At 50.6% G+C, this 21,844-nt stretch overlaps 1 protein-coding gene across 3 annotated transcripts; it reads right to left on the bottom strand.

Annotated features, from left to right (window-relative positions):
- Positions 1-308: 308 nt before the first annotated feature.
- MYO1A (myosin IA) lies at positions 309-21,618 on the bottom strand. 3 transcript variants are annotated; one of them, XM_023643835.2, is made up of 28 exons: positions 20,389-21,618; positions 18,637-18,824; positions 18,390-18,505; positions 18,029-18,123; positions 17,735-17,839; positions 17,475-17,521; positions 17,278-17,341; positions 16,974-17,072; positions 14,855-14,958; positions 14,593-14,740; positions 14,004-14,122; positions 13,832-13,918; positions 12,394-12,459; positions 12,137-12,241; positions 10,070-10,132; positions 9,664-9,864; positions 9,272-9,498; positions 8,721-8,921; positions 8,365-8,458; positions 7,731-7,880; positions 7,552-7,620; positions 7,034-7,108; positions 2,943-3,074; positions 2,090-2,196; positions 1,569-1,701; positions 1,306-1,458; positions 1,000-1,127; positions 309-675 (listed from the first exon to the last, which is right to left on the bottom strand). In XM_023643835.2, the coding sequence occupies exons 2-28, from the start codon at positions 18,748-18,750 to the stop codon at positions 552-554; spliced, it is 3,126 nt and encodes a 1,041-aa protein (XP_023499603.1). In that variant the 5' UTR covers positions 18,751-18,824; positions 20,389-21,618; the 3' UTR covers positions 309-551. The 3 variants fall into 3 exon arrangements, 2 of the variants coding, with proteins under 2 accessions (XP_023499603.1, XP_070127843.1); XM_070271742.1 differs by having other exon boundaries at positions 18,637-18,770; positions 20,389-21,537; XR_002808836.2 differs by lacking the exon at positions 1,306-1,458 and having other exon boundaries at positions 1,507-1,701; positions 20,389-20,529.
- Positions 21,619-21,844: the final 226 nt, after the last annotated feature.

Consider the following 21,844-nt stretch of genomic DNA (forward strand, 5'->3'; position numbering starts at 1 on the left):
TATCTCCAAAGGATCCCAGTCTATGCCAAGACACGGATCCTCACTTCTTCCCTCCAGGGACACACTTAATGAATCAGCCCATTGGCCACCTGCGACCTGAGCCCCATCCCCACCCCAGTCTCTCCAAACCCCTGCCAGAGCTCAGCCGGTCAAGGAGCCCGAGACAATTTCCCTTCTTTTCCATTCTTATTATCTGTATTAGCTGGCTCCAAGGAGCCTGAGGGAGGGAAAGGGGAGGAGGGAAGGGGGTCTGAGCACAAGTCCTTGAGAAGATGGGGGAACAGAGATCCACCCACACTGACCAAACCTTTGGGAAGTCAATTGTTTTATTAGCGGGCAAAAAGGCGGAGGGTGGGAGGAAGCTAAGTTTGGAGAGAAGACTGGAAAAGTTTGGGAGAAGAAAGGTCCTCTTCAAGGGTTCTTCCACCCCTGAGCCCCACCCCACGATCAGAAGGGTTAGACATGAGATCATCCCCAGAGGTGTGTGGGTGGGGTTGGTGCTGGTCCTGCAGCAAGAAACTGCTGAATCTCGTGAGGTCCCCACCTCCTCACTATACAGCCACTTCCAGGTGATGACTCCCCTTCTTCTTGCAGCTAAGCTTGCCGTTCCCACCACCCCCAGGGCTCTGGATGACCTTGACAGCCACATCGTTCTCCTTGAACCTCACTGAGAACCTGGAGAGGGAACAGACAGAAAGGCAAAGCTAGCGCTCTTATCCTCTCACTCCTAGTCCCGTAATTTTCTGATGGCTTCCCCTCCCCTTCTTGAAGCAGGTCCATCCTCCTACTCCCCTGTGCCCTCCCCCCTCCCTCGGGCCCCTCCCAGTGTCAGAAGACTCAGGGACCCAGAAAACTTGGGTCGGGAGACTAAGAAACCCTTCCAAGCCCTGTCCTGACACTGTGCTTCACTTCTGACAGCACGAAGTTGCCCGGTCACAATGACTAACAGCTTGGTCATCTGCCCCCAACCCGTCCCTCTCCCCCAGCTCATGGCCTTACTCGTCAGTCACTGTGATTGGAAGCTGCCTCTGCGTAGCATTCAGCACAGCCTGGTATATCCTGGTCAGCAGCTCAATCACATGCTCGCTGACCAGCAGGAAGTCCCCCTTGGAGCCCACTGATGATATCTGAGGAAGGGGAAAAAATGGCAGAGAAGGGATTCATCTTTTCTCCTCAGGAGCACCCTGAGAGACATCAAAGGCACAGAGAGCGAGGTCTGGTCCCCATCACCTCCAGCCCGCTGCAGCCCCGTGATGCCCACCACTTTCTCCAGTCCGAGGCCCTGCCCCCACCCAGTTCTGATACCTCACTCAGATGCAAGGTAAAAAGCCCATCCTTGAAGCTGGTGACTGACACCCCAGCCACACTGTCCAGCCCAATGACTGTTTTGACCTGGGAGTTCTTGGCATCTGCGAGAATCACATGCCCCTTGGTCAAGAGGAGAATTCTAGAGGAAATCTAAGGACAGAACAGGAAAGAGTGAGGAATAGCGGGTGTCACCCTCACCCTTCCAGCTGCCACCCAAGGCTCTGGATCAGGCTGTGGGAGTTCAGGATGCAGGCCTTCACCTTGCCGTTGCCACGATTGACCTTTTTCACAGTCTCTGCCACCAGAACAGGCCCTTCCTCCTTGCCCTTCAGCTTCTGCATCTTGGGGTTCCCTTGAAGCCCAATGTAGTCACCGTGGAATGGAATGGGGACACTGAGGACACACAGGAGGTATGCAGTGGAGACAAGGTCCTTACCGCTGACCCCCAAGGCCCTGCAAGGAGCCCCCCCACTGAATTCCCATCTTCATCCTCCGGTGCCCCTTCCCCCATCCTCCACCACGTCCTCTATCTCAGCAGTTCTCAGAGCGTGGTCTGGGACCAACCTCAGCATCCCTCGGGAACTCGTGAGAAAAGCAAATTCTTGGGACCCACCCCAGACCTGCTGAATCTGAGGATGGGGTGCAGCTATCTGAGTGTTATCCAGCCTGCCAGATCATTCTGAAGCACCCTAGAGTTTGAGAACCACTGCTCTATCCCACCTGGGGAATCTTCTCTTTGCTCTTGATGAAACTGACTACACAGAGTCTGAAAAGCCCTCACCTCTGGGGGTATGAAGCCTTCTTGCCCTTGAACAGTTCGCTGGCACAGAGCTTTTCCCTCAGGATCTCTACCTGCTTCGGAGACAGCTGATCCCGGAATTTCTTGCACTGCGAGTGGGGAGGGGCAGGGGCTAAGACCACGGAGGAAGAGGGCAGGGCTGGGGAGGGAGGTGAAGAGAACAGCAAGACGTAGAAGGAGAGAGGTAGGGACAGGAGAAGAAGAGAGACAGAGGGAAAAGGATAGGCACTAGACACTTCAGAGAGGGCAGGGGCTGGAGGAGCACTGGGGAGGAGGGATGCTTGGGGAGGGAGGATGCTGGGGAAGGGAGACTGAAACAATCAAACACAAGCCCCCTGAGAACTCTGCCCAGCACACAGCACGAGGCCTAGTCCCAGACAGGTACTCAATAAGTCTTTCCTGAATAAAAGAACTCCGTGCTAAGTGAAATCAGCCAGACACACAAAGACAAATATTGTATGATTCCACTTAGATGAGGTACCTAGAAGAGTGAAATTAATAGAGACAGAAAATAGATGGTAGATGCCAGGGGCTAGGGGAGGGGAAATAGGGAGTTATCGCGTAATGTGTACGGAGTTTCCATTTGGGACGATGAAAAAAGTATGGAGATGGATGGTGGTGATGGTTGCACAACAGTGTGAATGTGCTTAATGCCACCAAACTGTATGCTTAAAAATGGTTAAAATGGTAAATTTTGTTGTGTATGTTTTACCACAATAAAAAAGAAAAAAAATGGTAGAAGAGGCAGCAGAAGAGGAAAATCAGAGGGAAGAGAACAAAAAGACAAAGGAGAGGCGAGGACCCTGCCCCCAGGAGGGGCTGCTGGACCACTCACCTTCCACCGGTAGAAGAGCTGCTGCAGCTCCTGATTGGCGCGGGTGAAGCACCTGTAAGGGGCCATGGGCCAGTTTTTGTCCAAGACACTAGCAGGCAAGTTGTTCTTCAGCCCCAGGAGGAATTTCCGTGCCTAGGTTGTGAGTAGGGGGATGGGGAGTAGAACGATGAGGAGAAAGACCTCTCAGCAGGCAGACTCGCACCCCGATCCTGCCACGTAAAAGGAGCAAGGGCACTCATAGGGAGAAGCACAAGTGGACCTGAGGAGATGGAAGGGAGGCATCTCCTGGGTCTCTTTCGGTGTGAAGTGTAGGCTTGAGGCTGGGCAGTAAGCATGAATAGGAGATTGAGGGGAGAGCAGGATTAACTCTAAGCAGAGACCTGCTACCCAGGCAGTGAGGTGGGAGGAACCAATATAAAAACTGGCCTCAATATTTTGCTCCTGGAGCTTCCCATTCTCTCAGCTCACAATTGCCTACAGCAGGCTGCCACTGCGTTAGCTATTAGACAGGTACCAGACATCCCCTCCTCTCTGATCAGTTAAGCCCAACACCTCAACCTGGCATTGAGTCCTCTCCTGAGAGCCCAACCTCCTGTCACAGGCTGCCCTGCATTACCCTGGCACACCAGCCAGCCAGGACTCCTTGTCATGCCTCTGCCCAGCCCACGCATGACCACTCTATGCTCAGCTTATGCTGCTCTCATCTCCGCTCTGCCACCCCAGATTCTCCCCATCTTTTGAGAGGTAGCTCAAAGCCCTCCTGATTCCCTGGGCCAGGGCTGCCTCTCCTTTCTTTTTTTTTTTTTTAAAGATTTTATTTTTTCCTTTTTCTCCCCAAAGCCCCCCGGTACATAGTTGTATATTCTTCGTTGTGTGTCCATTTTTAGTTGTGGCATGTGGGACGCTGCCTCAGCGTGGTTTGATGAGCAGTGTCATGTCCGCGCCCAGGATTCGAACCAACGAAACACTGGGCCGCCTGCACCGGAGCGCGCGAACTTAACCGCTCGGCCACGGGGCCAGCCCCAGCTGCCTCTCCTTTCTTTGAAGCCTCATAACACTTTGTCTAGACTTCTGTTTTGGTACGACTGTTATTTGCATGGAAATCTTCTTCTAGACAGGGAGTCCTTGGGAGTCAGGATCCAAGGTTTTGAGTTTTTTCACCATTCAGCAGCATTTACTGAGTGTCCGCTCTGTACCTGGTACCGTCCTAGGTGTGGAGGCCTAGCAGGGAGGAGAGCAAACCAAGTCCTCATTCTCACTGACCTTACATTCCACTGGGGGTGGGGAAGGAGACAGCCCACAAGCAAATAGACATATAATGGAATGTTCTATAATTATACTTGCTGTGATGCAAAAAAGCAGACCCTGAAGCAGGAATGAGGGGTAACATATTTCAGAAACAGAAAGCCAGAGTGACGGGACTAAACTGAGCAAGAGGAGAGAGGATGAGAGGGTTGGTCGGTCAAGGATGGGTCAGGAAGAGCCTTGTAGGCTGTGCAAGGACACAGGCTTTTGTTTGGAGTGAAATAAGGCACCATTAGAGAGTTTCAAGGGGAAGAGTGACATAATCTTACTTAACATCTTTTTTAATTAAGTACAATTTATTTTCTTATTTCTAAAGTTTTAAAACTTGCATAAAAGTTGAAAAAACATTACAAGCAACATCTGTATACCACACAGCCCTCACATAAATTCACCAAGTGATAATGTTAACATCTTGCCCTGTCTGTGTGCTCTCTTTCTCTCTCTAACACATGCATACATACATACAAATGCGTATAGATAAACACACACACAGCTACAAAAATCTTTGCTACTATATCATCCTAAAGTAGATTACAGATATCATGACATTTTCCCCCTAAAACTTAAGCATCCATCTCCCAAGAACTGGGACATTCTCTTACACAATCATAATTCCATCACCATGACTAAGAAAATCGACATCAATCACATACACTCATCCAACAGCATTGCATACTCAAATTTCTCCACATGTCCCTTATAAACTTCTAAAAATAGCCTTTGTAGTTTTGCTTTTATTGTTCCCGTTCCAGGATCCAGTCAAGTTTCACCCGTGGCGTCTGACTGTTTAATCTCCCCCAATCTAGAACAAGGACTCTTCAGTCTTTATACCCCAGGGAGCACCTAGCACCCTGTCTGTTTACGGGATAGAATTATTGAAGGTAGAGAAAAGGACTTGATCTTGAGCACTTCCAAGTTTTTGGAATTTTTAGGAAAACTTTTTACTAAGACGTTAGGTTAAAAAAGTTAAAATACTCTCCAGGAATTATCCCAGCTCTTTGCACCTTCCACTACAGATTTAGGGGGCTTGCTCTAATCGCCCTGGAGTCCCCAGGCCTGGGTCTGGTTTGATTTAATTCAACAACCATTCCTAAGTATCCCCCATATTCCAACTGATGTGGAGCCTCTGAGGGTTTTCTTTTTTAATTGTTTGTTTTTTCTCGATCCAGAAAGTTCTTCCCTATGCAGCCCTCCTAGGGCCAAGGATGCCTGGGTTGCCCAGGCCTCTACTGGGGAGCAAGGAGGCAGGCCTCGGCAGTGGTTAAACTCGAGTCAAACAGTTTGTATCCCAGCTCTACCACCTACCAGCTATGGGATCTCTAGCAAGTTATTCAACTTCTCTGGGCCTTAGTTTTTTACCTTCAAAATGGGGGAAAGAAAAGGGCCTACCTCACAGAGTTGTTGAAAGCATTAGAGTTGATGCATGTAAAGGGCTTAGTGCATGGTAATGTTCAAAAAATATTAAGTATTAGCATTAGCTGTAAGCAAGGCGATGGCAAAATATAGACTAGTCAGAAGGCCTGGGGGAGTCAATGCCCGGGGGCCCCTGCGCGCGTGCTTCTGTAGGGAGTGTGATTTATCGAAATATTGGTCTAAACCCAAAAGCTCCTGGGGTGACATTGCGCAGATGCCTGATCATATACACGTGGAAGAGGGGCCAGTCAGGAGACAAGAGCAAAATCAGACTCTAGGTCTCAGGTATGTAGCAAGAGAGCACGTACTCCAGAAAGACAGACACCTTGGAGCCAGCCTGAGGACAGACCAGGCAAGGGAAGAGGCCTGGGAAGCTGGAGCTTCCCTGGGGAGGGGGAGGACTCCATGAAGGCTGGGGGAGGCAATGAGGAGGCCCAGAGCCCACATTCCTCAACACGGCGCAGGGACTCAGCCTCTCCAACAACAGAGGCGCTCCAACAGATGTGTCTCACGTCTGCACGAGCAGTTAGTAAGAGTCCTGACAAGCGTCCAAACCCGAATCAGAGCACGTCGGTTCTAATTTACCCCGGCCCTCTGTCCAAGATCTCCCGCTCTTCCTCCGGCTCTCTGGCCCTTCCTGAGGTTTCACAGGAAGTGCTGCTCTCTCCCTGTCTGCTTTCCCTCCGACACTTCTCAGAGGCACCATCACATGGGATGGATGTCTCTGGAAATCACCCTTCTCTCTCTCTGTTTTCCTCTCACTGGAAATTGCCCGTAGTTTGAATGTCCAGGCCTGGTCCCAGCTTCTTCCTGCCCACCCTGACCCAGTCCTCTAGGATTAAGATTTGTCTTTCCAAAGTTTTAATTTCTGACTCGCCTGCTATTGTTTCAGAAGAGACAGAAGGAAGATATGATACCTCCACCTTCACCCTAACCTTAAAATGGATCTTGAAAGGTTGGGTTAGTTAACCATATGTGTGTCCTCACTCTGCTCTTCAACAAGGCTCAGCCTCCTCCCCACTGAGTCTCACCTCAACTGTTGTTAGCCATCCAGCCCCAGGTGTCTTCTCAGGCCTGGACCAGTTGGTGGGTGTGCTGGGACCCCTTCCTGCCACAAGGTTGCCTGCAGTGCCCACTCAAGCCAAAACGCTCTCTGATTCTGCCCCTAGCCCGAGTCACTGAGGCCTGCTCCCTGCGGGCTGCTGTCCCACACCATGCCCTCTTCTCCTGGGGCTTAAATAAGTGCATACAGAGTAAGGAAGCTCTTGGGAAAAAGCTTTGAGTCATCTCCTCTCAAATCCCACATCTTCCTCTTCCGAACTCATCCCTCCCTCCTCCACCCCCCATTTCCACCCTCGACCCCCACCACTTACTATGTTCTTGTAGATGAAATTTGCCAAGGTGAGGGAGGCCCCTGACCGGAAGTATTTTCGATAATTCTTGCGGACCTGGCAGGGACATACGAGAAAGGAGCCAAAGTAAAGCTACAGTTAGACCTAGAAGATAGAAGATAGACCTAGAAGACGTCTACTATTTTTCAACCACACAAAGAACAGAGTAAGATAAAGAGCTGCGACTGTAGCTGGAGCGAGGGAGTAAAGTCAGACAAGGTGGCAATGAGGAGGACACTCAAAGCAGAAGGCACAGCTTTGCTGCCAAGTCAGAGACACAGCCAGGCATCTATACAGATCTCCCCAACTTGTGTCCACACTGGGAGCAGACACAGACACAGATGCGCCATAGCTCTGGATCTCCCAGAGCTGTGTCCTGGGTGCAGGCGGGACTTGCTCTCTGCTACTCTTTGTCCCCAACAGGTGGCACAACCCAGGAGGAACCATGTGGGAGAGGGAACAACTTGTGGGGAGGAAAGCCCTCTCCCCTGCCCCATTACCTTCCATCCTCTCACAAAAGCCTGGATCAACAATGTCGATGCCTTTATCTTCCCATAGCGTTTCTTTTGCTGTAGAAAGCAATGGGCCTATTAGAAAAACTCCACCTCCTGAACCATGTCTCCCACTTCCCATTCTCCTATTAGAGTGAGGGGGATGGGACTTTGGGGGTAACTGGTACCATGTTGCCTCGAAACCAAGCAGAAATGAGGATCTGACTCTTGCGCATCAGCTGGTAGTAGGTGCGGCAGCGCCAGCCTCGGTATGTTTTCTGTATGAGTGTGGCCAGCTGCTGGAGTCGAAGGCGCCTCTGCTCTTCCAGGTAGAAAAGCTGTGGGAGGCAGGAGTGTGGGACAGAGAGGCTGGCCTGGAGAACAGCGCTCTTTCTTCCTGTACCCCCAGCACCAGAGGTTGCCCAGCGAGTGTTTTTTTTCCATCATTCCCTTGTCTTCTTAGTTCATTCATTCATTTAACAAGCATCTGCCAAGTTCTAACTCTGTAGCAGGCACTGTGCCAGGTTTGGAAACTCAGACACAAGTGGCATATCACCCTGAGCCTTCAATCTTGCTTCAGTCAGAGGCACCAGAGCAGGCTGTGAAGCACATGTAACTCCCGGGGCTCAGGGAGGGTGGGAGCCCAAGGATTAGTTCCCGGGGGTAAAGTCCCCACAGAGAGGAGACTTCCTGACCCACTCTCCATTCCAGGTTATGGATGCTCCCCTCCCCTCCAGACTTTCTCTTGGTGGGGGGTGGAGGGGACTCTCTGACTCTTCCTCCTCCCATGCCCACCAAAAGCAGGTGCACTCTCCAACTCACAGTCTTGGGGCTTCTAATGAAGATCTTTGTCTTCCCAAAGGCCAGCTCCTCTGAGGACATGCTCAGTTCCCCCAGGACCTTCTCGACCCCCTCCCTACAGGAGCAGATCGCGAAAGGTGCCGAGGGGCATCCCAGAGGAGATCCTCTTCCACATTTTCCCTCACCCTCTCACCCTGGGAGAAGCATTCAGGGTGCAAACAGACTTCAGAGCCTCTGAAAAGGGACCGTTAAATTTATCTCCCCAAGTATCCATCCCCCCGAGCTTCAGCAGATGCACACGGCATCTCCTGTGCCCTTCCCACAGATGTTCCCCGCACTGCCCTTCCCTGCTCCCCAGTCTCCCCACTGAATCTCACCGCTCTCCTCCGTTCCAGCGAGGCCAAGTGCTCCGGCTCAGCAATCGGTACCTCTCCAGGAAGGGCCCATATAGCTGGCGGTAGGCGTAGCCAGCCCGCCGCACCCGCACATTTTCCAGGAGCCCCAGGTACCGAACCTGGACTGCCACCAGCTCCGAGGAGAACTGACCTCGCTGCTGGTGCTCATTGGGCTTTATGCACCTGGTGGGAGGTGGGCCAAGACAGAGGCTTCAGGAGCTTCCCCTCTGCTGGTGTAACCCACCCTAGTCTCTACACCCCTATTCTGCACACATTCCCAAGTTGAGAAATTTCAGAGGAAATGGGCACACTGGCCATCCTAGTTTCACTCACTATAGCATGGTCCCTACCAAAGTCTGATGCCCTCCCCGCTACAGGACTCTCAGCTCTTCGTCTGGCTCTGTTTTCCATGAGTAAAGAGCTTCTGATACCCTTATTCCAGACATGTCTCCCACGTGGATGTTCTAGAGTGCATGGACCCTGCACATGCCATCACACATGTAGCATGTTCCCCTGTGTGCCCAGCATGTCACCTGATGTAGTTGGGGTTCTTGGAATATAGGTTCTTCATGAGTATGGCCACAGAACTCTTGAACTGGGCCCCAGCAGTTGGGGGGCGTTTGAGAGATGCCTGCTTGGGATCACCCTCTGGGAATAAGGACCGAAGGAGGGGGTGCTGGGCATTCCACATGGCCTGGGACAGGTCCCGGAAGAGTAAGTCATTATTCTTGTCGATGAAGCCATTCACGCTGTATGTCACCTGCAGAGGAACAGCTATGGGTTTGGACCCACAACCTTGTCCCAGCACTTGGCCCTCCTAGTCTCATTGTGAAGTATTCTAGATTCTCATCTCCCCCCAATTACTCCCCCATTTCATTCAGCCAATCCTAGGCCCAGCCGTTACCCTCCAGCCCAGCCATATCACCTTGCCCGCATAGTGGCAGATGCGGAAGCAGCTGAGGCCCATGGTGTGGTCATACTGGTGCTGGGCGTTCTGGGTGACTTTGCTCTCATAGTAACCATGCTTGGAGAAGAGTTGGTTCAGCTTCGCTAGGAAGGTAGAGTCACTGACTACTCCAGGCCGCAGGCACTCCTCATCCAGCATGGCCAGGATGCCTTGCTGATTCTACCCAGAGAACGAGATCAGCCCAACCTAGACCTGGTCCTCCAAGATGTCCATGTCCTCACTGCTGCCCCTCTGCCCCCTCAGCTTTTGCCCTCTTTACAATCCTTACCACGCGAGGCAAGGGGAGGGAGGAGAGAGAGAGATAGGGGAAGGATGTTCAGGCAGTCTGCAAGGGGAGGTCCCAGGAAAGAGAAGGAGAACGCACATGCTCAATGAGGTTACAGATGATGCCATTATCAAAGTAGTCCACCTGCGTCCACGGTATGCCCTGCAAGGGGAGACAAATTACAGGCAGCAGGTCCAAGACAAGTCTCCAAAGACCTCACCAGACCCAGGCCCCCTCTCACCCACCCCACAAAGGACTATCAGAAAGCTCTACAGTGCAGAGGGGCCCTGGTGTGGTTTCTATTTACATCCCCATCCCTCCAAGGTTGGAGGAGAATTTGTGGGGTAGGTGGACAGACATATGGGAGGACCCACATGTGTGAGAGAGGCGACGCAATGCAGAAAGCCCTGTAGGTGCTCCAGGGTGGAGAGGGAAATGTAATATGTTGGGTGAAGATTGGGATAGGGGTTACCCTACTGTGGGAGTGGGGCAGGACCCTTGAGTGGGTGGAAGAACAAATGGCCACACTGCTCTGGCAATGAACTATGGAACCAGAGCACACGAGTGAGTTTAGCCTCAAACAACAAAGCTAATTTGACACATCTTCAAAGACCTACATCAGCGATTCTCAAACTTGAGTGTGCATCACAGTCACCTGGAGGGCGTGTTAGACCACAGAGCGCTGGGCCCACCCCCAGAGCGACAGAGGCAGCAGGTCTGGGACTGGGCCCAGGAACCTGCCTTTCTAACACATTCCCAGGGGATGCTGATGCTGCTGGCCCAGGACCACACTTTAAGAACTACTGATCTACACGGTACTTTGGGACTGTATAATTTTTTTTAAAAAAAAGCAAGAACGGTACAGAAGCAGGAGACCCAAGGACAGTCGTTCTCCACTTTAGGGATTTGCTGCATATCAGTCCTACAAGCAGGAAAGCTCCTGAACCCAGCCAAGGGCCAGGCCTCCCAGGTTCCGGCCAGGCCCAGGTGTGGCTGGGGAACACATGCCTCTCTTCTTCCTCCCTCACAGGTCTTCAGGGAATGCAGAGTGGAGCTAAGTTGCCCTCTCACCTCATCCCAGAAATACCTTCCCCAATTGTTAAATGAATTATGATATCCTTACAATCCCATGTGAAAAAGCATCTTTATCTACTTGACACAGAAAGATCTCTTGTTAACTGATGAAAGTACGGTGTAGAACTGAGTGTAGTCACTGCCACTTGAATAAAGTTTGTGGAAAAATGTGTTTACAGATTTACTCGTCTACACATAACAGGCCTCTGGAAGGAGGGCCCACTTCAGGTGCCTCTACCTGGGGCGGGACTCGGAGGCTGGAGACAGGCTTGGGGGGAGACTTTTCTTGATACTTTTCTTTAAGCTTTTTGAATTTTGAAGCATGGGAATGAATTACCTATCTATCTGATAATTTAAAATTTTTAAATACAAACATACAAAACAACTGAAAAAACTTTTCCACCCATTGTGACCACATTGTCTGAAATTCTGCCACAACAGATTCCCGAGAGCTCACAGGGAGCAGCCCTGGGAGCGTTTTGACGAGTGAGACTCTCAGCCATTCACACTTGGGACTGGATGAGCTCAGTCAGAGAGCTTTTCTAACACCTAGCTGCAGAAAACAGGAGTTTTCGCGGAACAGGGGAAGGAGTGCAGAAATTTTGAGCCATGGGGCACTTCTGGTGAGGAAGTCTTGGATCAGGGTGCTACAAGAGGGGATGGCGACATCAGCTAGGGCCCGGGGGAAACAAAGGATTCTGAGACATTAGAGAAGGGCACAGAAAGGGATGTGTAGGGTGCCAAGCCCAGGAGAAATGTCCCTTCTAAATGTGGCTCGCAGTCTGCCACAGGCCAAGCACAGCTGTCACTTCCCTCTTCTCAGGACTCTCCCCCCGCCACACACCCTTCCATCAATCTGGCCCCTTCCTTGCCTGGCCTGGAGTGGGAGGATGGGGACCTGGGGCATGCAGAGCAGAAAATTAGGGCTTCTTGGTAATGCTGGAATGTTCAGCTGTGCAAGGGAAACTTTTCGTCCTCTGTGTTCCCATCTGGGGACAACTGAGAGGAAATGGTGATCAAGGAGATAGAAAGACCTGGCGTGTGCCTAGAAGTCACATCACAGAGGGAACGTGGAGAGAAGGCATTGTTTACCTCTCTCTTATATTCCTCTTGCTCCTCTCTCAGTGTCATCTCTATGAACACCTGCTGTAGCTTCTCATTGCAGTAGTTGATCACAAATTGCTCAAAGCTATTATCCTGCGGAGGGGACACAGGTTAGAGAAAGAGACCAGCTCAGCCCAAGAGACTTCCTCCATCTCAGCCCCACCTCCCCTCTCTCCCATCCCCACTTTGAGCTGTCACCCTAACCCTAGGGAAGCAAGGTATGAGGTTGGGTGAAGCTCTCTCACCTCTAATATTTCAAAGCCGTAGATATCCAGGACCCCCATTACCTTCTTCTTCTCCCCGGTGCCCACCTGAAGAGGAAAAATAGATAAATCTGAGGACAGGCCCCCTCTGCACACCAGGCCAGGCCCTTCTGGGCTGGATGTGATGGAACAGGGGGCAAATAGAACTCAGGTGAGCTTGACCGAGCTGGTAAGGAATTGGTGTGACTTATTCTCTCTCCTCCTCAAAATGCTGAAGGACAAGCAAAGAGGGAGGAATGGAGGAAAAGGAAGATGCAAATAGATTCCAGGTTGGTGTTCCCATGGTACAAAGTAGAAAGACATTAAAATTCTCTCGGGAAAATAACCATCTCTTATATCTGTAGAGCATTTTACAAAAAAATTTATGTTCTTATTTCATTAATCCTTATCATAACTCTATAAGGTGTGATTATTCCCGTTTTACAGATGAAAAAATCAAATATCAAAAGGACTAAGCATTTACCAAACCTAGACTCAAAATCCCATTTTATCCTGCTGCCTTCCAGTAATAGCTTCTAAATTGATGGCATTTTCATGTACATAATTGTTTAATAATAGCTCTATTTTCACCTAATACACATAACATAAAATTTACCTTTAAAGGTATACAATTCAGTGGTATTTTAGTATATTCAAAGGGTGTACACCCATCACCACTACCTAATTCCAGAGCATTTTCATCCTCCCAAAAAGAAATCTACCCGTTAGCAGTCATTTCCATTCCCCAGCCTCCCAGCCCCTGGTAACCGCTAATCTATTTCCCATCCCTATGGACTTGCCTATGCTGGACATTCCTATAAATGGAATAATACAAAATGTGGCCTTTTGTATTTGGCTTCTTTCACTCAACATGTTTTCAAGATTCATCCATGTTGAGCACGTATCAGTACTTCATTCCTTTTTATATCCAAATAATATTCCATTGCATGGATATACCACACTTTGTTTATCCATTCATCAGTTGATGAACTTTTGAGTTGTTTCCACTTTTTGGCTCTTATGAATAATGCCTCTATGAACATTCATGTATAGGTTTTTATGTGGACATCTGTTTTCAATTCTCTTGGATATATACCTAGAAGTGGAATTGCTGGGTCTGTGGTAACCATGTACATAATCTTATCTGACCCTGACCAAACCCTGTGAAGCAGGTAGGCATTAGGGTCCCATGTCCAAAATCAGGAAGCTGATGCTCAGAGCCTTTGCAAAATTGAAAAGCTATACGGCTAGTAAGTAGGGGATCCAGATAGTCGAACTCAAAAACCAAAGACATTTCCACAACACACTACCGGAAGGAACTGTAGCTTACCCCTCATCCTTCTTACTCTGTTCCTCTCAGAACCCAAGGTATGGGGCTGGTGACCAGGGCAAGAAAGGTGAGCAGGCAGGAGAGTGCTGATGGAGGAGGGCAATCTCTCACCTTGATACTCTCGTTGATTCGATTCACTATCCAGTTGAAAAGGCGGCTATAGATGTTCTTAGCCAGAGCATCCCGAGCATACTGAGCCTGCAGGGCAGGGCCAGCCGGTTAGAGTGGCAGCCACAGAACAGACTTGAAATTAGCCCCCCCCCCACCCCCGTAGGACCCCTACCTGGATGACACTCAGTGCAGTGACCACTTTTTCTTTGGCTGTCTCCATGGTCCTTGAGCACAAGGCTCTCTCCAGTTCCTCTGAATTCAAGCCCACCATTTCCCCAATCTCCTCAATACCTGGAGTGATGAGGAAATACAACATGGCCTGAGAGAGGGCTTTCTCCCAGGGAGGGGGGGGGGCTGGTGCATGAACTGCTAGGAGACTGGCGTCCCTGGGTCTTGCTGGGGAAGTCCTGACCCTGGAGGAATCTCTAGGGAGGAAGAAGGGAGAAGAGAGATATGGACACTTTGCATGCATTATCTACTTTAATAAGAGAATCTCCCAAAATAGGTGTAATTGTTTCCATTTTGCAAAGAATCCACTGAGATTCAGAGAGGTCCCAGAACCAAGATCTACCAAACTTCAAAACCTCGTTCCAATATGCCTCCCTCGGAGTTCTACATGAGTATGTTTGGGGAAGAACTCAGGAGCGGGCTGAATGGGACTGAATCCAAGTGAACTCAATTATGCTGGAGAGGAGGAAAAACAGAAATGGCAGTAGGAGATTCAGGGAGCTGGTTGGCGGCTCCAGCAGGGTGGTACAGACCTCTCGCATTACGGATGCCACTTGCGGATATCCCATTGGCTTGGAACTCGTCTACCAGTTCCACATTCCCCAGCTTCAGCACCAGGGCTGTCACCTCTAGCACCTGTCGAATCTCGTCCTCCGAGAACCCAATCACGGCCATTGCACTCTGAGGGAAAGAGCAGAAATCAGAGGCTGTCCTGAGGGGCCAGTCCAATGCCTCCCTTATCAAAGCCAGAGTGTGAGCTCAGGGCATGACCTAAGGGCCCACCTGGGCACCCACCTGTACGGCTTTGAAGTTAGAGGCGTCATCCATGCCATCCACACTGGACACTTTTCGGCTCAGATAAGCATAGCTGATTGTGTCTTTCTCCAGCTTCAGGGCCTCTGGGAGGGCCAGTGTGGGGGAAGAGGTTAGTACACGGGTTCTCTGGAGCCCTCCAGCCTTGACCCTCACAGCCCTTGCCCTACGTTGACTCATTTATTTATTTGAAGGTTCTTCCCTGCCTCCTTTGTTTTGGGATCATTAATTCCTATAATGATAGACTAAATTTTTAAGTAGTATTTAGGGTTTGAGTGTTCATAATTGTTGGGTTTTTTCCCAATATTTATAAAAGAAAAGCCTCATTCTACTCTACTCCCCACCCTCAGGGTGCTAAACAACAAAAACCAACAAGCAAACCCTCCATCCTGCTCAAGTCTCCAGTTCTGGAAGGACAAAGGAGAGGACAGACAGATGAGCACATATATCCCACCCGTCTCCAGCCTCGACACCTCACCCTTGGCCTGGGTTAGCACATTCACTATTTGTTCACTAGGCACTGACAGAGCATCAGGTACTATGTTCTCCAACCCCAACCCCTCTTCTGGAAGGTCTTCTCTGACGTTGTGAGGACGAGCCAAATGGCTCTCGTGTTCCCCGTGGTGGATCTCTATCCCAACCCACAACACGCAGGCTAGGCTTGTTTTTTCTGTCTCTCCCACAAATGAACAATTTATGTGTTGGGCTTGTGCTTTTCATCTTTATGCTCTATGTGCCTGGCTGGCATGCAGGAACTTTTTTCTTTTTAATAAACAAATCAAAGGAATAGTCAAAGCTGTTCACCTGAGATGGAAAGGAGTGGGTTAATCGTGGAGCTTGAGGGATATCAATATCTGTCATTCAAGTGATCTGAGAATCAGGGAGTGTCCCTCAAACTAGGGTTTAATGGCAGCTTCCCCTGAGACACAAATTTTGAAACAGGAGTCTGCTAAAGAGGGATGTCTGGATGGAGAAGTCAGAAAGGCCTTGGGATGATGATACCAGGGAGGCCCTGCCTGGACTCAACTTGAACCAATGAGTGGCAGAATCAGCCAGAACAAGACACTAGTGCCTATGATTCAGACAAACTGAATCAAGACTATTAAGCCAGGAGGGAGGATGAGACCTGCGGGGGCTCTTGAACCATAGCGATCTCCAGAAGGAGAAAAGGAGATAGGCACAAGTCTAGCATAGAATAACCAGAAACCAAAGGGACAGGTCCTTGGGGGCCAGACACCCACAATCCTCCGAGCCAGAGGGGGAATTAGGAGGCAAACTCTGGCACGGCCTGAAGTCCTGCCATACCCCGCTGTGATGTCCACCCAGAGAGACCTTGGGCCTGCCCAGCATCCAGGCTGGGATGGTCTCTTCCCCAGGATAAGGTAAGGTGCTCCATGCCTTCTACTTCTATAGCCACCTACACGGGCCTATCGGCACTGATCACACTGTATTGCAATGTATCTATTCACACATCTGCCATCCCTAGAAGACAGTAGGTTCTGTGAGGACAGGGTCCATGTCTTACTCAACTCTGTGTCCCTAGAAGCCAGCACAATGTTCAATCATAGTAGGTGTTCAAGAGATGTTTGATGAATGAATAAATGGAACCTTCATAGAACTATGTAAGAAGAGGAAATCAAGGACAGGGTTCTGGCTGAGGCAGATGTAGACCCAGAACAACTTCAGTTAGAGCTCATGGAAAGTTCTTGAACACTTGCAACATCCTATCCTGCCTGATTTACTGCTGAGCTATCAATAAAGTCACTTAAATCGAAGATAGGAAAGATGGTAGATGGAAATGAGTATTCCATTTTTGAAGCCAGCTTGGGGAAAGAGGAACTCAGCAAGACAGAGGAGAAAGAGCAGTAAAGACACAAGAAGACTTATTCCTAGCAATAAAACCCAAGAAAAGGAAGAAAACACAGAGGTCAGGGGATTTGTTTCCAAGAAAGGGTGGATGACGTTCAGGGTGGGGAATGCAGGCAGGAGGAGTCTGAGGGGCTCAAAGGAAGGGGGCTGCAGGGACCCAGAGGGGACGGGGGTTCTGGGGATTGGATGGAGGTTGGGGACGTTCTGCCATGTGTCTGGGGCAGGCACATACTCAGCAGCTGTGCATCTGCTCCAGCCAGTAGCTGATAGAAGATGTGGAAGTTCCTTTCTCCTTCAAGCTGCTTCACCACTCGGGACTTCTCAAGCAGATCTGGCAGAGAATTAGAAAATAATGTTCTGAGGGCCTGGGAGACAGCACACCTTCCCTCCAATTCTGTTCTCATCCCTGGTGTTGCTAGTGTTTGGGAGGTCTGGTAGTCTAAGATTCCTCCTTCCTACAGTAGCAGATTAGCAGAAAGGGACACTGGGGGGCAGGCGGAAAAGAGAGGCAGGGAGTGGAACGAGGAGACACGTACAGTTTGTGATGACGCCACCGAGGGGGGATCCCTTGAAGTCAAACTCAATATCCATGTATTTTCCCTTCAGAGACCAGAGAGAGAGAGACTTTGCTTCCTCCTCCTCTCACCACCCCGTCCAGGAGGGGTCTGTGCCGTGTTCCTCCCTCTCATGCCCCCACACCCTCTCCTCCCAGGCCGGGGAGATGGTCACTCACAAATCGAGAGGAGTTGTTGTTGCGAATGGTCTTGGCATTGCCAAAAGCTGCAGAGACAAGGGGAGAGGAGTGAGGAGGCTGAGGGGAGGAGCGGGTCTTAGAGAAGGGAAAGGAGGAAGGTCTTCTGCCATCGTGCCTATCTCAGGTTTTTCAGGCTGAACAAGGGCAGTGGTGTTGGAACTCTGAGGAAGAAGGCCCAGGGCTGGGTGACTCTGGGGCAGCTGGCAGGGAGTGGAGAGGGCAGAGACTGGAATTCTCACCCTCCAGCACCGGGTTTGACTGAAGTAGCTGCTCCTTCACGGAATTCACCTGCTCCCCCTTCCCACAGACGGCCGCCACGTAAGACATCACCAGCTTACTAGCCTCTGTAAGAGAAACCCTCATGTGGACCCCCCCCACTCTCCTTAGCGTCCCTCATTCCAGCACCTCGCACCCCTCAGAGTCAGAAAAACTGGGAAGGAATTTGGGGGGTGGGGCAGGACTAGGCCTGGACTGGAAAGAGATAAGGGGGGAGTTCTAGCAGTGACTCCTGGCTCCCTAGCCAGGTGCCTCACCGGTCTTCCCCGCTCCACTCTCGCCCGTGATGAGGATACACTGGTCTCGGTCCCGGTCCTTCAGTGACTGGTACGCCACATTTGCCAACGCATAGCTTTGGGGGGGGAAGAATCGGTTGATGTCTAGTATGGGACCAGTCCAAGACACCATCTTTCACTCGATCCTCAGCCCCCAGATGCATCCACCCTCCCACTCAGACCAGACTCAAGCAAGTGACCGGTCTAGGAAGGGGCCTCCAGAGGGCCAGGGGAGGAAGGGACAGCTGGAGAACCTCCTTTAGGAGAAAGGATAGGGAAAATTAGAATGTCTCATCGTCAGGAAGCTGGAGCCCTGTCGCCTTCCCTTGGTCCCTCTACTCACATATGGGGCTTCAGCTCATAGAAGGTATAGTCCCAGTATTTGGCAATGAAGTCCGGGCCATAGATAGGCAGCTGTTGGTAGGGATTCACTGAGACCAACACGTTCCCAATGTAGGTCTGGAGCCGGGGAAGAAGGTAAAGGGAATGAGCGGGGTGGAGGTTGGGGGTCGGGCTGGGGAACGGGGCAGTGAGAGCACGTGAACTCTCTGGCCACACATCCACAGCCAGGGGCACCCATGTGCACTCACATAAATCTCCCTGTTTTCATAGCGCAGCTGGAGGTTCTTCAGCAGAGACTCCTGTTCCAGGGGTTCCAGGAGCACGAGGTCCTCCACCCCCACGGAACCTTCCAGGAGAGTCATATCCAGAGGGGCTATTGATTCTGGGAGTAAGAGGGGCAATTTGCTGACGTCTGCTCAGCTGTAGGAGCCAGTTACTGTTTGAAGGGAGAAAGACAGAAGGGCCTCAGACAGCCTTCCTCTCCCCTCAAGCCCTGGCCCTAAGGAGTACCCCCAACGAAGGAGAGCCTTTGGACTAGCCCAAGCTAACTGTGGGAGGCTGCAGAGACTCCCCGGGAGGTGAGGGGATCCTCTGCTCCCTGGGTCAGGGTTGGTGGGGGTAGGGCAGAGGCGGGACATGACCACCTGCCTCTGACCTCCAGGGTGCAGAAGGCACCCAGCAGGCAGCGACTGGAGGGGCACAGCTGTGCTTGCAGGAGAGGGCTGAGGAGGAAAGGGCAAGCAAAGCTTTCTGCCGCAGCCGGGCGCCAACAGCCCTCTCCCTCCTGCACCGAGGCCCTGGCCAGGGTCCTGACTCCTGGACTATTTGCCCCCAGTTATCCTCAACTCCCCACCTCTGACAGCCCCTATTTCAGTCACCCAGCCCACCCATACCCATTAAATTTTTTTATTTTATTGAGGTCATATTGGCTTTTAACGTTGTGTGTAAATTTCAAGTGTACATTATTATATTTCAGTTTCTGTATAGACTGCATTGGGAGTCATTTTTTAAATGGGGACTGGACAAGGTGATGAGTTAGAGAAGAGGCAGGCATTCCTCCATAAAAGACTGGAATACCCCAAAGGAAATGAAAGTGAGTTTGGTTCCCCAACATCAAATAGTTGCCAGGACCTCTGGATGTGTCTACACATCTGTCCCTATTTTTTCTATCTCCAGCTTTTACATCCAATCCTGCAACCTTCTGTCATGGACTTTGCCCCCGAGGGACACACCCAGCTTTTTAGTCGCTGGTGGGAATGGAAAGGAGGAACTGAAAGAGGAACAGAGAGCATTGTGGGGCTCGGCCCCCATGCAGCAAGCACACGGCAGGTACAACCTAAGGAGAAAGCCCAGCCCTCCTCAGTCTTTCCTGTGGGCCTGAGTAGGCAGGGTGGCCTGGTACAGGGCAGGATTATTAGTGCAATGGTCAGTGCCACTCCCTAACAGGAACAAAAGAGCCACATCCTCCTACTCTCCTGCATCACTCAACCTGGGCGGCGGGGGTGGGGGTGGGGAGAAGCAGGAATGGAAGGTGGGGCAAGAAGGGAGCACGGGCTGCCTCCTCCCCTCACTCTGCTTTCCCCAAGCTCCAGGGAAAGAGAGCACTTCTCACTTCCTAGAAAGACACAACTGAGGGAGCAACGAGAATACTGATAACAGCAGCCTCTAGCAATCACGTAGCATTTACCATGGGCCAGGCAGGGCTCTAAACACTACATATACTAATTCATTCGATGCTTACAATATCCCCATGAAGGAGGCACTATTATTATCCCACATTTTCCAGATTTAAAAAAGAAGAAGTTTTAAAGTAACTTGGCAGGGAAAGGTGAGAAGCAGAAGCAGAAGCAGGGCTGGGAGAGGCATCTTCTTTGGATTTGGATTTGAGGGGACTGGGAATGTGATTGGTTGGAGATGGGGAAGGGGAAAGGAAGCAGCCCCCAGTTGTGGCAGCCCAAGTTGTTAAAAGAGGAGCAGTGACAGGTCAAGGCAGGACTTACCCAACACTGGGACTAGGGTGTAACTTCAGTGTCCCTTGGAGAATGGTGGATGAAATCCCAATTTGACAGGAAGGGGGCATAGGAGTCCCAGGCCCCAAGGGTAAGAGGTGCCTTTGTTAATGGGAGCTGTCCATGGTGTTGGGGAAGCCAGGAAAGAGGCTGCCCTCCTCTTGCCAGTCTCCACTCTTCTGAACTTTCTCTGTGCTGCCTCCTCCAGCCTGGGCTCCCCGTGCCAGTTGAGCCAGGAAAGGCCAGAGACTGCTCAGCACAAAGTCCGAGGCTGTTCCTGCTGAGGGTGTGGCTCGCTTAACCCTTCGCAGGCCCAAAGCCCCAGAGGGAGACAGCCACAAGAGAAAGCCCCCTCTAGGTAAGAAAAGTTATCTAGCTGGCCTTAGCTGAGGGGCTCAAGTAGAGTTCTTCCTCCATTGCCCCCCAAATTTGGAAATGAGAGCAGAAGAAGTGGAATTTCTAGCCAAGAAAAAGTTTTTCCAGAAAGTCAGGAGTTTTGTCAAGGAGAAAGGTAGGTTGGAGTGTCCTCCTAGCAAAGAAATGGTACCTCTCTCAAACCTATCCTTTCTATCTTATTGGGAGTAGTGGGGGTGTGAATAACATTACTCGGGGAACTAAGCAGACAAAATTCCCAAATTCCTCTCTACTTCCCTCCACCCACGAATTGGACCCCATCACACAGACCCAAAGACTAAAGTTAGTAATAACCCCTGGCACTTGTAGAGAGGCCAGTTTCACTGAGCTCTCATCTGTGTCATCTCACTGCAGCACATCACACTGGAGGTGGGCAGTGCACTCACTCCATTAAAGAGGGAAATTAGAGTCAAACACTGAGGCTCAGGTCCACAGGCAGTATATGGCAGAACCAGGAACAGAATGCAGCTTCCTGATCCTAAGTTGGCCACAAGTTTCAGCCCAAGTCCTGGCATTTCTAATTTTAATCCTTCTTCTGTGCTAGGATACTGAATAAGACTCGGGGATGTTTTCCTGGGCACCAGCCCAGCTGGAAATAGCTGCCTCCGATAGATAAGAAGCTTATAAAATCCTATTTTCTAGGGTACCCCCTCATCCACCCAGAAAAATTCCTAAACAGCAGGCTCCCTCTGCCCACCATCCTCTCTCCCAGGCATGCACAAAGAGAAAATTAGGTAATTACAGACACTTAGCTAAAGATAGACTTGATTCTCCAACTCCCAGCCACAGCTGCTTGGTTCAAGGTCCAAACTCTATTGCTCTCACAGCGGCACTGTGCATAAGCCTGGCCCATCAGCAGTTCCATTATCAACCTGCCCTTACGTAATTTATTGATCTACTATATATATTTGAAAGTGGGGGAAAGGCAAGGAAAAGAGAGAGAGAAAAAGCTGAGTGGAAGTGACATAGGAATATAATCCTATATCTAGGTGGAGCAGGATCACAGTATCAGAGGGAGAAATGACAACAGATC

This window comes from Equus caballus, chromosome 6 (genome assembly GCF_041296265.1).
Source record: "Equus caballus isolate H_3958 breed thoroughbred chromosome 6, TB-T2T, whole genome shotgun sequence".
Taxonomy (NCBI): domain Eukaryota; kingdom Metazoa; phylum Chordata; class Mammalia; order Perissodactyla; family Equidae; genus Equus; species Equus caballus.

Bases quoted from the DNA above. Each gene is read 5' to 3' on its own strand.
- MYO1A (XM_023643835.2), bottom strand. From the start codon at position 18,750: ATGACTCTCCTGGAAGGTTCCGTGGGGGTGGAGGACCTCGTGCTCCTG. The intron at 9,499-9,663 runs GTGATATGGCTG...GTTCCTCTGCAG, and splicing joins TCTGCCACTATGCGGGCAAG to GTGACATACAGCGTGAATGG. The intron at 1,128-1,305 runs GTATCAGAACTG...CCCCTTCCTCAG, and splicing joins TTACCTTGCATCTGAGTGAG to ATATCATCAGTGGGCTCCAA.